The 15,762-nt window shown below is 42.1% G+C and overlaps 1 protein-coding gene across 2 annotated transcripts in view; it reads right to left on the reverse strand.

The window, feature by feature from the left end:
- Nucleotides 1-2,837: 2,837 nt before the first annotated feature.
- The window catches only part of STARD13 (StAR related lipid transfer domain containing 13), a 288,376-nt gene continuing 275,451 nt past the window's right edge, over nt 2,838-15,762 (reverse strand). For both annotated transcript variants that reach the window (XM_053934317.1, XM_053934316.1), the window contains 6 exons: nt 13,947-14,154; nt 12,946-13,060; nt 11,966-12,187; nt 9,833-10,050; nt 6,555-6,731; nt 2,838-6,208 (listed from right to left, as the gene is read on the reverse strand). In XM_053934317.1, coding sequence (XP_053790292.1) covers nt 6,091-6,208; nt 6,555-6,731; nt 9,833-10,050; nt 11,966-12,187; nt 12,946-13,060; nt 13,947-14,154 — 1,058 coding nt within the window. In that variant the 3' untranslated portion in view covers nt 2,838-6,090. The remainder of the gene's footprint in view (nt 6,209-6,554; nt 6,732-9,832; nt 10,051-11,965; nt 12,188-12,945; nt 13,061-13,946; nt 14,155-15,762) is intronic.

The following is a 15,762-nucleotide window of genomic DNA, read 5'->3' on the forward strand; positions in this document are numbered from 1 at the left end:
GAGAGGGTTACTGTCCTCTGCTCCACCACCTGTGGTTTCCATATTTATTTGATTAAAAAAAAAAAAAAAAAAAAAAGGAAAAAACCAAAGGAGTAAGTAATTCAATACACATCCATCCTCTCAAGGAACAGCAGTCATTCCAGCAAGGAGCAGGCCAGTGGTCTGGGAAGCACAGATGGCCCTACAGCTAATTTGCTCCCATAAATCGCAAGCTGTTGCAAATCCTCCCTGCAGTAAATGCTGGCTCTGTGTTTGTGACCATGTGTCTATCTTGGGGCTGCTGTGAGCAGGAGATAGAGCAGAATCTGTAGTTTTAGGCTGCATTTCCCTTGTGTGTTTTGCAGAATTGACCATTTTGGTTAAGAAATGAGTTGTAATCCTGTAGGTGGCTGCCAGCAGATCTCCATGCAACTGCTCTTGCAGCAGAACCAGATATTCTCTTGTTGAAGCTCCAGCACACCCTGGAGCTCATCCTGTCCACTTGCAAACTGCTGCTAAGGACCTGAACACTGCAGTTCAAATCTCTGCTCAAGGCAGAGAGCATTTCACTGCCTTTAGCCTCTCCATCTTGCAGGATTCTCATCCCTGAGAGAGGATCAAAAGCCCCAGTTTGTCATTGCAATGGGACTGAGGCTTCTGGTTGTTTTAGTGCTCTGGCCTTCCTGAAGAGAAGCAGAGAGACTTCTCACCCTGGTGTTTTGTCCCTATTGTGGGACACAGGACATTGTGTACTCAAGCCCTGGCAGGCTGGCCATGACTGACTCCCTGTTGCAGCTGGAACTGGGACCACCTGGCCATGGTCACACTGCCCTAAAGGCTGTGTCCTCCTGTGCATCCTGGGCTGGGTTAGCTGGAGCCCAGCCTGCAGGAAGGCATGCAGGGACTGAGTGAGACAGAGGGCATGCTGTGCTCAAGGACTGGGCTCAGGCAGTGGAAAAGAGCAGTGGAAAAGGACTACCTGTAGGAGGTCAGTACTAAGGTATTGGGATAGAGATCCTTGTTTCAGAGTTGAAGGCGTGGAAGCAGCTAAGTGTCCAGGTTACTTTTTGTGCAAGAGATGCTGACCTCTGTCACAGGCGTAGAGGCTCTGGTGTCTGAGACCTGCTGTAGGGTTAGGGAGGTGTGAGACTTCCCCAACATCAGCCTATGTAGGACAGGCAAGTAGTTCTCTGCGTTGTTGTGACATTTTCTCTCGTTTACTCATTAACTGAGACCCACTGCTCTGGCCTGTGTTTGCCCTTGAGTTCCACATGTCCTTGTGTTTGCTGAGCAGTCTTGCACAATGGAGCAGGGCAGTCTGCAGTTGCACAGTGTGTTCTGCTCTGCATCCATTGCTGCTCTGGGGGACTTGCTGGCTTTCTACATTGTATTGCTGAGTGGCCCAGGATATTGAGGGTCACAATTTAAAATATACATTTTAGGAAAATCCAAACAGCTACCTTGTTGCAAATCTGTGGCTTGATGCCTTGTATTCCTAGTCCTGTCACACCCTGGTGTGTAACCTCATTGTTAACAATAGTCTGCCTTGTCTAGCACCCATCTAAATGAAGCCCAGGTGCAGCTGTGGCTGACACACATCTGGCAAGGAGACCGTGACATGATCATGCTGAATTCCCATGGGATTGTGAGTGGGTCATGCTGCTTTCTGTTTGGCAAGGGCTGTGTTCACTCCCCAGTGTTTTCACATCACGACTAAGCTGGAGCAGCAGTATGTGTTTTCATCCTCTCCTATCTGATTGGCAGGCTCCAGCAGTCTTCTGGATATCTATTCCAATATTTTCACCTCACCGTGATCTCAGGGTGCTCAGCCTGTGCTCTTGTCTAACAACTACCAGCCATTTCAGAGAGCAACACCTCTCAGGCCTGCCAAAATCCTCTGAGGGTGACACCGATTCTGCAGTGTAAATGCATCAAGCAGAGGGATTGCCCTGCTGGTGACTCCTGCAAGGTTGTTGTAGAGAGGACGGGCACCCAAGAATTCAACACTACAAAGTCTGTGCATACCGGGAGCTGAAACATCAGTGCTCCCAAGGTTAAGACAACCTCATTGCCCTGACATTGCTGCAGGTGCGTGGGATGGATAAATGGGAATGAGAGTGCATGACATGCAGCATTTTTTTGCAAGAAAGGATGGACTTACACAGCTGACCATCTCTTCTCTGCCATGGCAGACAATTGGAAAAAAGTTCTTCCTTTCAATTCAAATTTTAATACAGAGCTTTCTCTGAATGGTGGGACATAAAGGCTTATCCTCTCCTAGATGGTCTCTCATAGCTGACTCTGCCCTGTTTTCTGAGACTCTGCTTCTTTTAGTAAGTCAAGGGAGAGTTGGAGGGAAAGGCACATGACCTGCTTACAGCTGCAATAGAGTTAATTTTCTTTTTGCAGTGCTGTGCTTTGGATTCATTATGGGAATAATGTTGGTAATGCAGTGATATTTTGGTTATTAAGTAGTTCTCACCCTAAGTCCAGGACTTTTCAGTTTCCCATGCTCTGCCAGTGAGGAGCTGCACAAGAAGCTGAGAGGGAGCATGGCCAGGACATCTGACCCAAAGTGGCCAAAGGGATATTCCATACCATAGAACATCATGACCAGTATATAAACTGGGGGAGTTGGCTGGGGGAGACAATTACTGCTCAGGGATGGCTGGGCATTGGTCAGTAAGTAGTGAGCAACTGTATTGCGCATCATTTGAGTTTCTTGGATTTTATTCCTCTCTTTTTTATTCCCTCGTTATGGTGAATAATAGCAATAATAATAATAATAATAATAATTAGTAACAACAATAATAATTTTGCTTTATTTCAATTATTAAACTATTCTTAACTCACAGGTTTTACCTTTTTCTGATTCTCTTCCCTATCTCTCCAGGTGGCAGGGTAGAGAGTGGTACTTAGTTGCCAGCTGGGGTTATACTACAACACCCATCCAAAAGAATATTTAATCCATCTGTAGAATGTGTATGACAAACTACAGAAATCACTATCATGTCACTGCACCTTTTACTCTTTTGCAGTGGCTTGATGGATTTGAGATGGCTGATGTCTGACAATGTAAACCCAGCACTCACCCAGCTCCAGTCACTCCTGTGAACTTAGACCTAAATTATTGACAAGAGCATAGATGCAGAAACATGGCTGAATTTGAAAACATAATCTTTGCCATGAAGCTCATGCATACATAAGGATACTACAGGTTAAGTATAATGAACAACAATATAATTTTGAGGGTGCAGTTATTACTGAAGTTCTACACCAGAACAGTTCAGTGTATAGAGGTTGCAATATAGAAATTGAGGACTTAAATTCAGCATTTCTTGAGCCAATGGATAAAAAAGGAGCACAAAGGAACACGATTCTATAGTGTATGCAAATTTATTCAACTCTGAAATTATTTATTTACAACTAATGACTGATACCAACTGATGAGGTAAAAATATGAGGTATTGATATGAGTATAACATTTAAAAATGCAATTAACATAATGTATCAATGTAACAATACAAAATACTGTGGTAGTTGAACAGTAGACATGGCATAATGTGCATTTTGAAGAAATCTTATTTCAACAATACATGGCTTGGAGATGCCAGAAGCTTATGACAGAGCTTCTGCAAGGAAAACAACCCTACCTTGCTAAGGGTGGCAGATGGGCACAGGGCCTTTTCCAGCTGAGCGATGACTTGTGAGACAAGAAAAAACCACTGTCCAGGTTTTCCCTTCTTTTCCTTAAGACATTATTAATTGCCAGACACTGCCATTCCCAGGGCTAGAAATTCTGTGCCTGTTAATGCTGAGGCGCCGCTGTATTTATTTATGTAAACTAATGTAGCAGAAATACTCTAATTGCTCATGTTTTGGAAAACAGCCGGCATGAAATCTGCTGCCATGGCCACAGGCATTTGGGAGGAGATGCTGCTTTCTGGAATGGCATTCCCAGCTGGGGAGGCACTGTTTGCTCCTGGGAAGGCTGAGCCTGGGCAGTGGTGATGCCCTGCAGCCAGCAGGTGACTGCCAGACCCCACTACGGCCACAAAAGGGTCCTGTGAGTGCTCCCCTGTCTGCAGGACTTAAAGCTTGTGAGAGTTGCACATTGCAACTATTGTTGGCCATAAACTCAAGGCAGGAGCTCCCAGGCAGCCAACATCCCTCATCCTAGGACTTGCACAACAAAACATGAGTGACACAGCTCATGGGTGGAGATGACAGTGACTTTTTTGGAGTCCTGCTCCTTCACAAGGACATGCTGGAGTACTGTGGGTCACCCTGTCCACCCTGAGCTCCCACAGGTGTGCTGCCTCAGCTCACAGGGCTGTCCCCTGCCAGCACAGCCCCATGTGTGTGCAGGATGGCATGTGGGGTCATGCTCTAGCAGCTGTCACCAAACACAGTGGCACAGCTCTCACACCTGGGGAATGTTCAAATCTCTGGCTTTGAAGGGACTTCCTCATTCATTGAATTGGGGCACAAAGCTGTAGCTTCACGTAGGAAATGCATCCTGCTTAATCAACCTCGTACTAATCTTTCTGGATTTTGTTGGAAGGACTGAGCTGAAACACTGGCTGTGAGTGATTCTGCTGGTTTATGCAGCAATAAATAAAGTCTAAGTGAACAAATACGATTAATGAAGAACAATATTATCAGGCTTGTACATTCTTATTGAGTCATAGATGTAATAACATTTTGGTTGTAGGTTAGTTAAAAACAAAATGGAACCATGCCTCAAAGGCAATGTTGACAAATTATTATTACTACTTTTAAAGCATTCTTCCTTTAGCAAAATAATAGGTCCCTGAAAATGAAATTATAAAATAGGCTTAAATGGCTCCTACTCCTCATAGTCCTAATCCTGCTCCCACCAATGCCTACAGAGGTGGGATCATGCAGAACAGTGTAATATAAGATGAAAATGCTTGCTGTTACTATAAAAGCAATCTTTCCAAGAATAGCATTTATTTAGTCTTTTAAATCTCCAAGATGTGTTTAAAAATTTAAAAAAGCATAGTTATTTGTATAGTAAGAATATTAAAAGGCATGGTGTTCATCTGCATGTCTTTGTGTCCACTGGATGTGGAAAACCTGCTTTGGATTAGCCATCTCTATGGGAGAAGGAAAGAACACAGAAACACTCAGAACCTAGACAAAATGCTTACAAAAAAGAATTAATTTACAGCTTAATAAGTTACCAGTCTGATTTCAGCCATCTCAGGACACAGAGCATTACTTTGTGCTGTCTGAGGATGAGCTGTTACCTGGAACACGGCACACAGTGAGGTTCTCTATTGACAGACACCAGTCATTTAAGGCAACAGGTAAGCTTTCAACACCTTCTACAAAAGTCACAATTCTACAGCTGAACATAAATGGCCTCCACAATGTCTGACTCAGATGCATCTCCATGTATTTTATTTGGTGAGACTTATTCCCTCCTCATTATTTTTAAATGCACTGTAACATCCTTCTTCCTTAGTTCCTGTAATTCTTCCTACATATATTTCTAGGTAGCTTCTCATAGCACACACAGACACGAAACATATTTGGGAACAGGCGTTTGTTATCACACAAATTAGGCCTGGTAGCTCTGATAACAGCAAATACAGCTTATGTAACAGTGACACACTAAGAAACAAGTGACAAGTCCACTTAAATTCCAACTGATGCAAGTGATTTGCACTGAGTTATATACAAAATAATTAATTTATACATATACATATATATATATAGATAGAATATAGATAAATATATACATACTGTACATTATTTATTTACAATTAAAATATGCTTCTTAGAAGCCTTTAAATACCAGAGTTATGTAACATACAAGTAATGTCAATAATCTGTTTTTAAAGTAATAAAAGCTCTCTGAAGAAATGTTTAGTTCAATGATCAAAATTAATACAGAATGGATGTGGGGGAGGGGGGAAGGTGAAGTCTTCAGAATAAAAGAACTTTCCTATAAAATTCCTTTTTCAGCTTTGTATGGACCCAGATCTGGTCAGATTTCTGCAGCCTAAATCAGACCTTTGCTTTCAGTATTCCTGTTCCCTGCCAAACCCTGATTTATGCTCACATGCTCCCAGGAACACTTAATCAGATTTTTGTTTCTGGTCCCTCAGCAATCAGAGGTTGAAATGAGTTTCTGATCCTGGCAACTTCTGCTGCACACAGATGTCCAAAGCCTTTGTTGTACCACTCTGGGGAATGTCCTCTGAAGAAATGAAAAGAGAATTATTGAGAAACTCAAATACTCAAGAAACATGCCCCACAGAAACGTGCTCGCTATGCTTCCTGCTCAGCACTGCCCACGGTGGTGGTGGAGATCCAAATACTTGTCTTTTTAAGTGTACTCTGAAGTCCTCCCTTGCAGTAATCAAATAAGCAGATGCTGTTTCTAAGATCACATTTTAACAGTGGTAGGCACTGAGTGGAAAAAAAACTGCAGGAAAACTCTGAAGCAGCAAAGCTACCCTAACCATGCCCTCTGTTCCCAGCATCTGAACTTGAGGGTTTTGTCCTGCTGAATGGGCATTACCTTGTGCAGGTGGGATACTTACTTTAGGTCAATCCTGCAGATGTGGGTCAGCCTGGCTTTTCCGGAGCCGCAGGGCTCTATCAAGTACTGGGAGTCCATTACGATGGCTCGCACAGCTCCCATGAGAGGAGCCTCTTCATGCTCCACAGAGGTGGCAACCAGCATGCACATCCCCTTGGGCAAATCTGTCCTCCATGTCCTGTAGGAACGGATGCAAGATGGAATCACATTAGCAATGAAACTTTTGGGCACATGAGTAAGAACCAGAACTGAAGTTACAGTTTGCTTGTCTGCCTATCCTTGTTGCCTGCAATGCCAGTGGACTGTCCTAGGAATTCCTGGTGGAGTTTCATGGCCATGTGGAATGGCCACCCATCTATGTGGCTCCAGGTGGAGAAATTTTGCTTCTCCACAGGAGTATTTTGTAACCATTAGTATTCTAGGGCATGATAGAGCCTTTTGCAGTCAGACAAAAGTTTTGAAAAGGAGAAAGACCGAGGATAAGCCATCCAGCAAAAGCTGAAACTGTGCACTGCACCCAGGCAGGCTTACAGAGCAAGAAATGCAGTTTAGTACAGCAGAATTCCTCACTAATATGAGGATATGAGGATACCCAGATTATGTTTCAAGGTTGTCTGAATTAAAAACAAAATGTCCTTCCATTTCTTTCCTCTCCCATGTTTCTAGCCTCTCTTACATGCTGGAGAAGTTTTCCACCAAGTTCAAGATTCCTAGACTTTAATACTTAACTTTTTTTTTTGTTCTGTAAGCATTCTCTACATACCCTTGTGTCTCACATCTTTCTCATCTGCACTGAATCTCAGAGGATAGGTCTGCGCTTTTTCCTGTGCTGTGGGAAGAAATGAGAAATTCCCACTGTGCTATGCAACATGCATCATCTTGTTGTGGATTGTCTGAGACAGGAGTTATGCTGCCCTGGGAAGTATCATATTTTAGCAGGTAAGCTGCTTTCAAGGGCTGTTGAAGTTTGGACTTCAGCAGCTAATTTTCACATTCTGCATTTTTCTTACATGAAATGGAGCTGTTACTCAAGACACTGCAGGAAGATACTGACCAGAAGGTTTTATGTCCCTGGGCATTAATAAAATTGATGAGCTATCTTGGCAGATAAAACATATGGGAGAAGGAAATCACAGCTGAGATCCAGTATGAGAAATGCCGAACCACCTCCTGCAAGTGCCTGCACAGTGTTTAGATGTGCCCACATCATTTTGGTAACTACCAAGCACTCCCTGGGCCATTTGGAAAGTGAAAAGTTCTCTATCCCAAAGATTTCAGAAGACTTAGCTTTCCTGTTCCCAGTCATATGGATTTAGACCAGTTTCAGTAGTTCTTTAAATACCTTACAGTAGTAATATCAGGCATGGCACCTAACTCACCAAAATGCTGTCATACTTAATGAACATGAAACACTTGTGGATTCTTTAATAAAAGTGATGCCTGTGCAGGGCAGCTGAGACCTGTGTCATATCCCAGACATATGAAACATTTCTCCTCTCATCTTACCATCACAGTCTTCTCTAGGGAGCCTAATCCCCTTGTTATGACTGTCACATTGTAAAAAAAGGGAACAACGAAGTTGATCCTTTCACAGCCCAAAGTTTGACTGAGAAGAAGAAAATTGCCATCTGTTAAAATATATTTTTTCATGTCCCCAGAGGTGTATTATAATTTCACTGTTCACTTCCCACCAATCATAATGTATCGAATTGACTGCGGTATTGCTGGGTAACCTTGCTCTAGACTTAATGATATCAATCAAAAGAGATAAACAACAGAATCTGACAGATCTGCCTGATAGCTGTTTTCAGCCCTTAAGAACCCACCAGGATTCATTTTTATGATATGCATTTCAGTCCTTGGGGGTCATTCTGCCTGGGTCAGTGAAAAGAATGAGAACTCAATAGCAGGATTTTCCTTTAAGTGATGTGACTGCACAGCAGGTCTTTAAAGAACATAAACCACCACGAAACCTAATAGTGAACTAAGTGGCAAATGAGAGGACCAAATTATGGTCATCAAAACCTCCCCGCCGCTCACAGACCATCTTCTTGGTGCCATGCAGAGGGCCAAATTTATCACTGGTTCAAGCTAATGACATTATATAAGAAGATTATTTATAAAATAATGATAGATATATGATTATATAAAAATATAATATATATTTGATTATAAAATAGTTAATTTAGCCCAGTATACTGTAGTAAGGCAAAGGAAATAAAGTAATGGGAGAATTGGTTACAGAAAGCATTTTTAAAATCTTCCCCTAAGAGTTCCAATAATTCTTCCCTTATACCAACAATATCTGCATGTTGTCATCCTTTAAGAGACTACTGAAGTTCATAAAAGGGATGTATTTTCATAATTATATTTTATTTGACTCATCTTTTTCCTTCAATCTTCATTCCCTTTAATACAATTCTGACTCCCTGTACTACTTCCTTTGTCAAAACTGCTTTGTGTTTATCCGGCACATCATTTCAATCAAAGAAAGTAGGGACCAAAAGCAGGAATGCACAAAATCATCCTAAAATAAATAACTGTAGGACTGACCCTGTAAGTAAAATATGTCAGCAGCTCCTCAATAGCTGCTAGCAAGCAAAGGTCCAGATTTCAAAGACAGAAGAGGGTGGTTTTTTTTTTTTTTTTTGACTGTTCTGTACAAGAAGATAGACAATGGTGGAACTGGAACTGAATGTGGAATATTGATACACAGCTATACATTTATTTGAGAGAAGTCATCCCCTGGAAGAGAGACTGCAAATCTACTGCCTCTTTCTGTTCATTTCCACATTAGGATTTTTATGGATCAGCATTTCTTCATTTAAAAAGACTCCAACTGAAAATTTAAGATAGTAAGTTCTATAGACACTGAAACAGCCTTAGCTTAAAAGCGCCACTATCTTCTCTTCTAAACATTTGGCTCTTAAACATCAAACATTCCCCAGAGAACAGCAAAAGCAGCATAAAAACAATTGGGTTCTATTTGCACTGTTTTGACAACAAACAAAGCTAAGAGAGAAGAGCAGCTATTATCAGACATCTGTTCTGAGGAAGAAATTATATTTATGGCCTCAGGAGTATGTGCTGCTCAAATTACATCAGAGAAAAGGTCAGCATGCTGTAGGTGTATGACTAATTCAGTTTGAGAAATCAACACTGCTGCCCAGAAGTAGAGTTCCTGGAGAGCAATTACACAGATGTGAAGGCTGAGATAAATCCAGATCTTCTTTATGCACTGCAGGAGGCAAAGGTACCAGAGAACCGCCCTCAGCTTACCTGAGAACAACAAAGTCTCGGACGGGGTGAGGAGCCATGGTGTTCAAAACATATTGGTAAACTTCTGTCTGCTTGTCCAGGCTCTCCACCACCTTCCACTGCAAGAAGTCCTCATCCCAGAGGTGACGTTCTCTCAGCACCCGGTTCAGGACAACTGATGGAGGGGCTTCAACTTCAACTGAGGCTTTCCAAAGCCTTAGTGGGTTCCCATCCCCAACCTGGAGTGAAGTGACAAAGAACACAAACCCTGATAATTTACATGCCTATGTTCAGCTAACTGAGGACAAAATCTCAATGTGTGTGTCTGACTTCAGCTTAAGAGCATTCATATTTCCCTGTTAATCATTACTATTATTGCTATTGCTGCTGCTCTACTAGTCGTGGATGGAAATCTAAAGTGATTCATTACTCCGCTCTCACAGCAGAATATATCTGGACTAGTTCCCATAGTGCCAGTGAGGCTCTGCATTACTTCTGGTGTGACAGACACTTTTCCAAGTCCAAATATCCTAAGTGGAAAGATGAATATGTGTCTGCAGAAGTAAAAAGAGAGGAGAGACTGAAACCCTGGGCTGAAATAAAGCAACTGCCTTAGGCAATCTTATATACTGCCTGGGACTGAGGGTCCATTTACCCTCCTGGTTAATTCTGGGGGAGCAGAACATACATTGATTCAGTTATGTGCCAGGTACACAGATGTTTGCTCCTCAAAATAGCTGCAAGGGAGGTGTTGGGAAAACACCTTTCAAAGAGCACAGACTATTTGCTAACTCCTCCTTGCTCACAGATCCTGTTTCTTGGAACACCTTCACAGCTTACAGTAAAGGGAGCAGAAAGTGCTGGGCTATGCACAAGGTGAATATCCTAGATTGCACACATACAGCTTTTCTGCATGGTTTTAGGGGTCCTATTTCAGGCAGTAAACAAGTTAACTGTAATCACTGGATCTAACCCTTCCCTACCCTACTGTTCTCATATACCAATGTATCCTTTGGAAACCTCTAGTACCTCCCACAGACCCAGGATTGTTTCCACAGAAACCCACCTTCCTCATCTCCCATCTTAAATTATTTCATGTTGTAATTTTTTCTCCCCAAAGCTTTCAGTTCCCCATTTCCCCTGCCCTGGAGCCCCAGACTCCCAATCCTCTCTGTAGTCTTACAGGTCCTTGACCACCAGATGTAAAGGCCTCTATTCCCTCTCTCCCATCTCCCATATTCTGCTCCCAGCTGAGCCCTGTTACTCTCTCCCCAGCCTCTCACAGTCCCTCCCTGGAGAGGTCACTCACAAAAGCTGGCTACAAACCACAGTAACTGCAATTTCTTTGCCCTGACAGAGGGGTTGCACTTTCCTGAGCTGGGGGTAATGCTGCCTCCTGCCCCCTCACCATTCAGATCTCATATTCCTCCCAGTGCTCTTCTCCTGACTAATTAGCATCACCTACCCCTAATTCATCCCTTCCTCTTGCTAGCTGCTGCTGGTTTGGAGACCTCTGCTTTGCTATTAAATTTCCAGCAGCCCTGAACTCCACTCTCTGCAGGGACCCTGCAGCACCCTCTGCCTCACTGCAGTGGTCTGGCTTTCTCTGAAGAAGTGATGGCGCCTAAAACAAATTCAGATATTTTATTAAAAGTTGCAGTATCAAAAATCCACATGAAAAAAGGACAAAAGGATCAGGGATAAAACTGGCCTGCTTAAAAACGCATAGGAGAGCCTGAAGAAGTTTCGTAATTACCTATGTTCTAGCTGTGTTCTCTAAACTGCTAGCAAACATCAAGAGCTGGTCAGAAACCTTTCATGTCCTCCAGTCAAAGAGCTTGCCCAGGTAATGTTCTCTGTTGTTTAACATCTCAGCTCACTCTCTGGTTGTGTTGTTTGCTGTGTCATTTACTTGATCTATATTGGAGACCCCAGGTTGCTTTGTGTGCCTTTTTCTGGAATCTCATACTTGAATCACTATTACATTACAGTTTAACTGCTTTTAGTAATCTTTTAAAAAATAATAATAAAAAAAGAGTGCCTTGCCAGAAAGAAGGGTGTGAGTTTTGCCATGCAACATGCCAGAGTGCCCCATAGCTGAGCTGCATTTTGCTTTGGTTTCTTTACTGCTTCTTTCATGTCTCCCCAAATTACCTTTTTGTAGGCGAGTTCTGTGTTCTCTACACTGGAACATGTGACCCATCCTTTGAATTTCTCTTTTGCTTCTTTCTGAAGATTCTGCATGAGAGTTTCCAGGTACATCTGATAGTTCCCTCCTTCCTCATCCACTTGTTTCCCAAGCTCGTCCAGGGTAGGAGAATGCACTTCTGCATCAACATAGGAGTTTCGGGATTGGGTGATCATCTCGTGGGGGACCTGTGCCACAGAAGGGAGGGAAAACACACAGGGAAAATCTCCTGCTGAGAACTTTTCCTTAAGGCAATGTGTTTCTAGGCTGATGGACCATTCAGCATACAATTGTACGGATCTAGGATCTGTAAAATGCACACCAATTTCTGTCTTTATGCAAGATGAAACATCAAAGTAGTCTAATGAAACAGCCCATGGCTCTGAACAGCACTACTCATGCAGAACTGTGTTTGATTGATCAATTGGATGTGAATACACCACTGTTACTCCTTTAGCCCTCAGAAATATTGCCTTGTGCTTCTGGGGAAAGAAGATACGAGCACTTGCTCTCCTCCAGCTGCAGTGTAAGTAGCAGCAGGATTGACAGCAGGTCTCTGTGTGATTTTTACTTAATTGCATGACACACAGAAATAAAGTGTATAGGCAATTATTTTTAAGATGAATAGGTTTTAATTGAGGCCTTAAAAGCATTGTAATAAAATTTTACACTAGCAGATTTTGACTTGAATTAGTCTAAAATTTCCTAATCCAGTGGTTTGGGTTGAAAACTGTCACAGAATAATTACCCCGCATCTTTTGAATACTAAAAGGGAACCGCCATAAAGAAATGAGATAAATAAACTTTGGATGAAGCAAGTTTACAAATAAGTGAGGCACCAATTTCTGAGCTAACACAAGACAGAAAATATAAGCATAAACATAAATACTTCAAAGGGTGCTGCATTATGTGGCCATGAATAATGCTGTTTGAGTCTCTCACTCACCTCAAAAAGTTTGTTGCATTCCATTATCATGTGAGCAAGTCCCTGAGTAGCTGCCAGGTTTTCACTGAGGTCCTTCTGATCTGGCTTCCCTGTTGCATATTTTTTCTGTATTACTCTGTAATTGAATTCAGTATCTCAGGTAAAGAGCTGAATATTTTTAATATGAAAGCAAAAACCAGCAGGATACTCCCAGCATCAGAGAGAAAAACCCCCTATCTTTAGTTTCTATGTATCAACAAGACTGCTCAAACTGTTGGGCCTTTTTTAAAGGAAAAATGTTTACCTAAAATATTGCTCAGCCAAAGGTAAAAGCAGGAAAGGTTATGCATATCCTGCATGATGTGTTGTACATTTTGAAATGGATTTTTAACAGACATGATGTAAAGTGGTTTACATTGTTACTTCTTAAAGCCCTTATTCAGACACAGGTTATATACATGTACTTGACCAAGAATCTCAGTGTATTCTGAACCAGATGGGAGGGGAAAAAGTCAAGAGGGACCACTAATGTTTAGCTGGGCTATGCCCTGTTTAGTCTACAATCACCATGTTACAATTTTAATGTGGCCTGAAATAAACCCTGTTTCCTGAATGACAGAATGTAGACAGTAAATTGAAAGTGAAAAAAAACACTCATTGAAAACCTACGTATCAAAATCCTTTAAAACATGGTTATCTTTGACTTCAACCAGAGCAAAATCAATCCCTTTTCCTTTACAGAACATTCAACATTACTCACACAAAACTCACTAGTGCCCCATTGAAAATTCCACATGGAAAGCAGGCACCGCATGTTCACAACAGACAACCAGAAATGCCTGCTGGGCTTGTGAAAACAAGTGTGCTTCTGGCTCTGCAGCAGGGGTTTTCCCCTCTTACTGAAGCCATGCCCTGTTTAATGTGTGCTGGAAAGCAGATGGCTTGGAAAATTTTTCCTGCGTACCACTGAAAGTATTCCATATTCAGGATGTGACTATTTATAATGCTGAGAAGAAACATACCTTGGTGAGCTTTCTTTCTTCACTATATTGAGATGGAAGAGGGAAGGGGCCAGACAAACAGCGATGTTCATGGGAGTCATCTGATTTTCCTCCACGGAGGTGACGTCGCTGAGGAAGCAAAGCAGAGTCTGCAGGACCTCCCTGTTCTCGTCGGCCATGAGCATGATTGCTGCCTGCACCGCCTGCAGCCGCTGCTCCTTGGGGACATCTGGGAAGGAGCAAGTGACATCCAGGGGGTCAGTTGTAAGATCAGGTAAGGAGCCAGAAAGATAAAGTACAGACATTCACAGTCCCCTCAAGTGCTCAAAAACCACCCAGATGTGGTGCTTAGGGATGTGTTTCAGTGGAGGACCTGGCAGTGTTAGGTTAATGCTCGATTCACAGAGGTCTTTCTGGACCTTAGCAATGGCTTTGTGAAGAGGCAGATGACAGGAGACCAAGGGGAAAAGATCAGCTGGCTTCTGGAGAGCTGGGTTTTGCTCCTCCATGAAGCACAGCTTCTCTCGCCAGTGTTTGGTGTTTCTCTGTTTGTTTGAAGGGCTGCTCCCAAGAAAAGCACTAGACTTCATTTGAAGTTTATGAAGGGAGAATAGTACTCAGTACTCATAGCTTTAAGTGGTAGCTTTCAGGTTTTCTTTGTCCCCTGGCAAGACAGAAGTTTAAGTCTTAGGGAAGCTTCGGGAACACTTAGATTTGTGTCCTAAACCGTACAAGAGTTTAATGAAAGAAGTAGTGGAAATGCTTAAATAGCATCTCAGACAGATTCATTTCTAAAAGTTCTCTCAGTTTGGACTTCGAGTCCTCCTCTGGGTATTACATACTCTCTATAATCGAGTGGAAGAAGAACAAATGCAGATTTACAGTAGAGGGAACAGCCAGCTTTTAAGATTTTACTGCTAACCTTGTACAAGCACTTTATTTTAAAAGCTTTCAGACATGAAAGACAAAATGAACACAGCTCAATACTTCTAAAGTTTCTGAAAGCAGCAAGGCCAGGTTTTTCTGAGAGTCAGAGGAGCCTTTGCTAAATCCATGAAATGTGTCTTCTCTTCCCATAACACCTCCTCGTAATCCCTCCCTCCACTTTATTGTTGCTCTGATGGGTCTGGTACATGAAGCAGAAGATCAGCCAGTGCTTCAAGTCACAGATAAACATTAATCAACTGAGAGTTTTAGGAAAATGGAGAAAGTTTCACCAATGCTATGTCATATAGACTGCTACATTAATAATCTCATCCAAAATCCTATGTGTTACAGCAACTCAAGCCATTCTGGATATATGAAAAAGGTCTTGGATATATGAAAAATATCTTAAGCGAGTCCCAGAAAATCAGAAATCTCCTGCCAATACACTAGGAGAGGAAAAATTCTTCCTAACTTCACAATAACAATTTGTTAAACAGAACAAAAGGCAAGAAAAAGTCTCAGCTACAGATTAGTTTATTTGCAGATGTTATGAAATACAATTGGTATCTCAGAAATTTTCAACAATTTTTCTTTCTATGAAAGGAGTTTTGTCAGTACTGTCTGAAACAGAAAAATAGACTTCTTGTTGGTCACATGGTAAAAAAAAAAACTTGCTACTCATTCTTAATCCAAACAACATTTTCTGGTGTCTACAGAGCCCATCTTTTCTTGTTCCTACCTTGGTTTAAAGAGACTCATCCTCAAGTCTTTCTGAAATCCTTTAACTCCTGGTGCATTTTTTGCAATCTTAGCTCATCTTTCCACCTTCTGACCAATGGAAAGAGAATTTCTTCATTGTCTGCACCATGCAGACATTACAGAGTCAGCCCATGCCTCTTTTTACATTTCT

The sequence above is a fragment of the Vidua chalybeata genome, chromosome 2 (genome assembly GCF_026979565.1).
Source record: "Vidua chalybeata isolate OUT-0048 chromosome 2, bVidCha1 merged haplotype, whole genome shotgun sequence".
Classification (NCBI taxonomy): domain Eukaryota; kingdom Metazoa; phylum Chordata; class Aves; order Passeriformes; family Viduidae; genus Vidua; species Vidua chalybeata.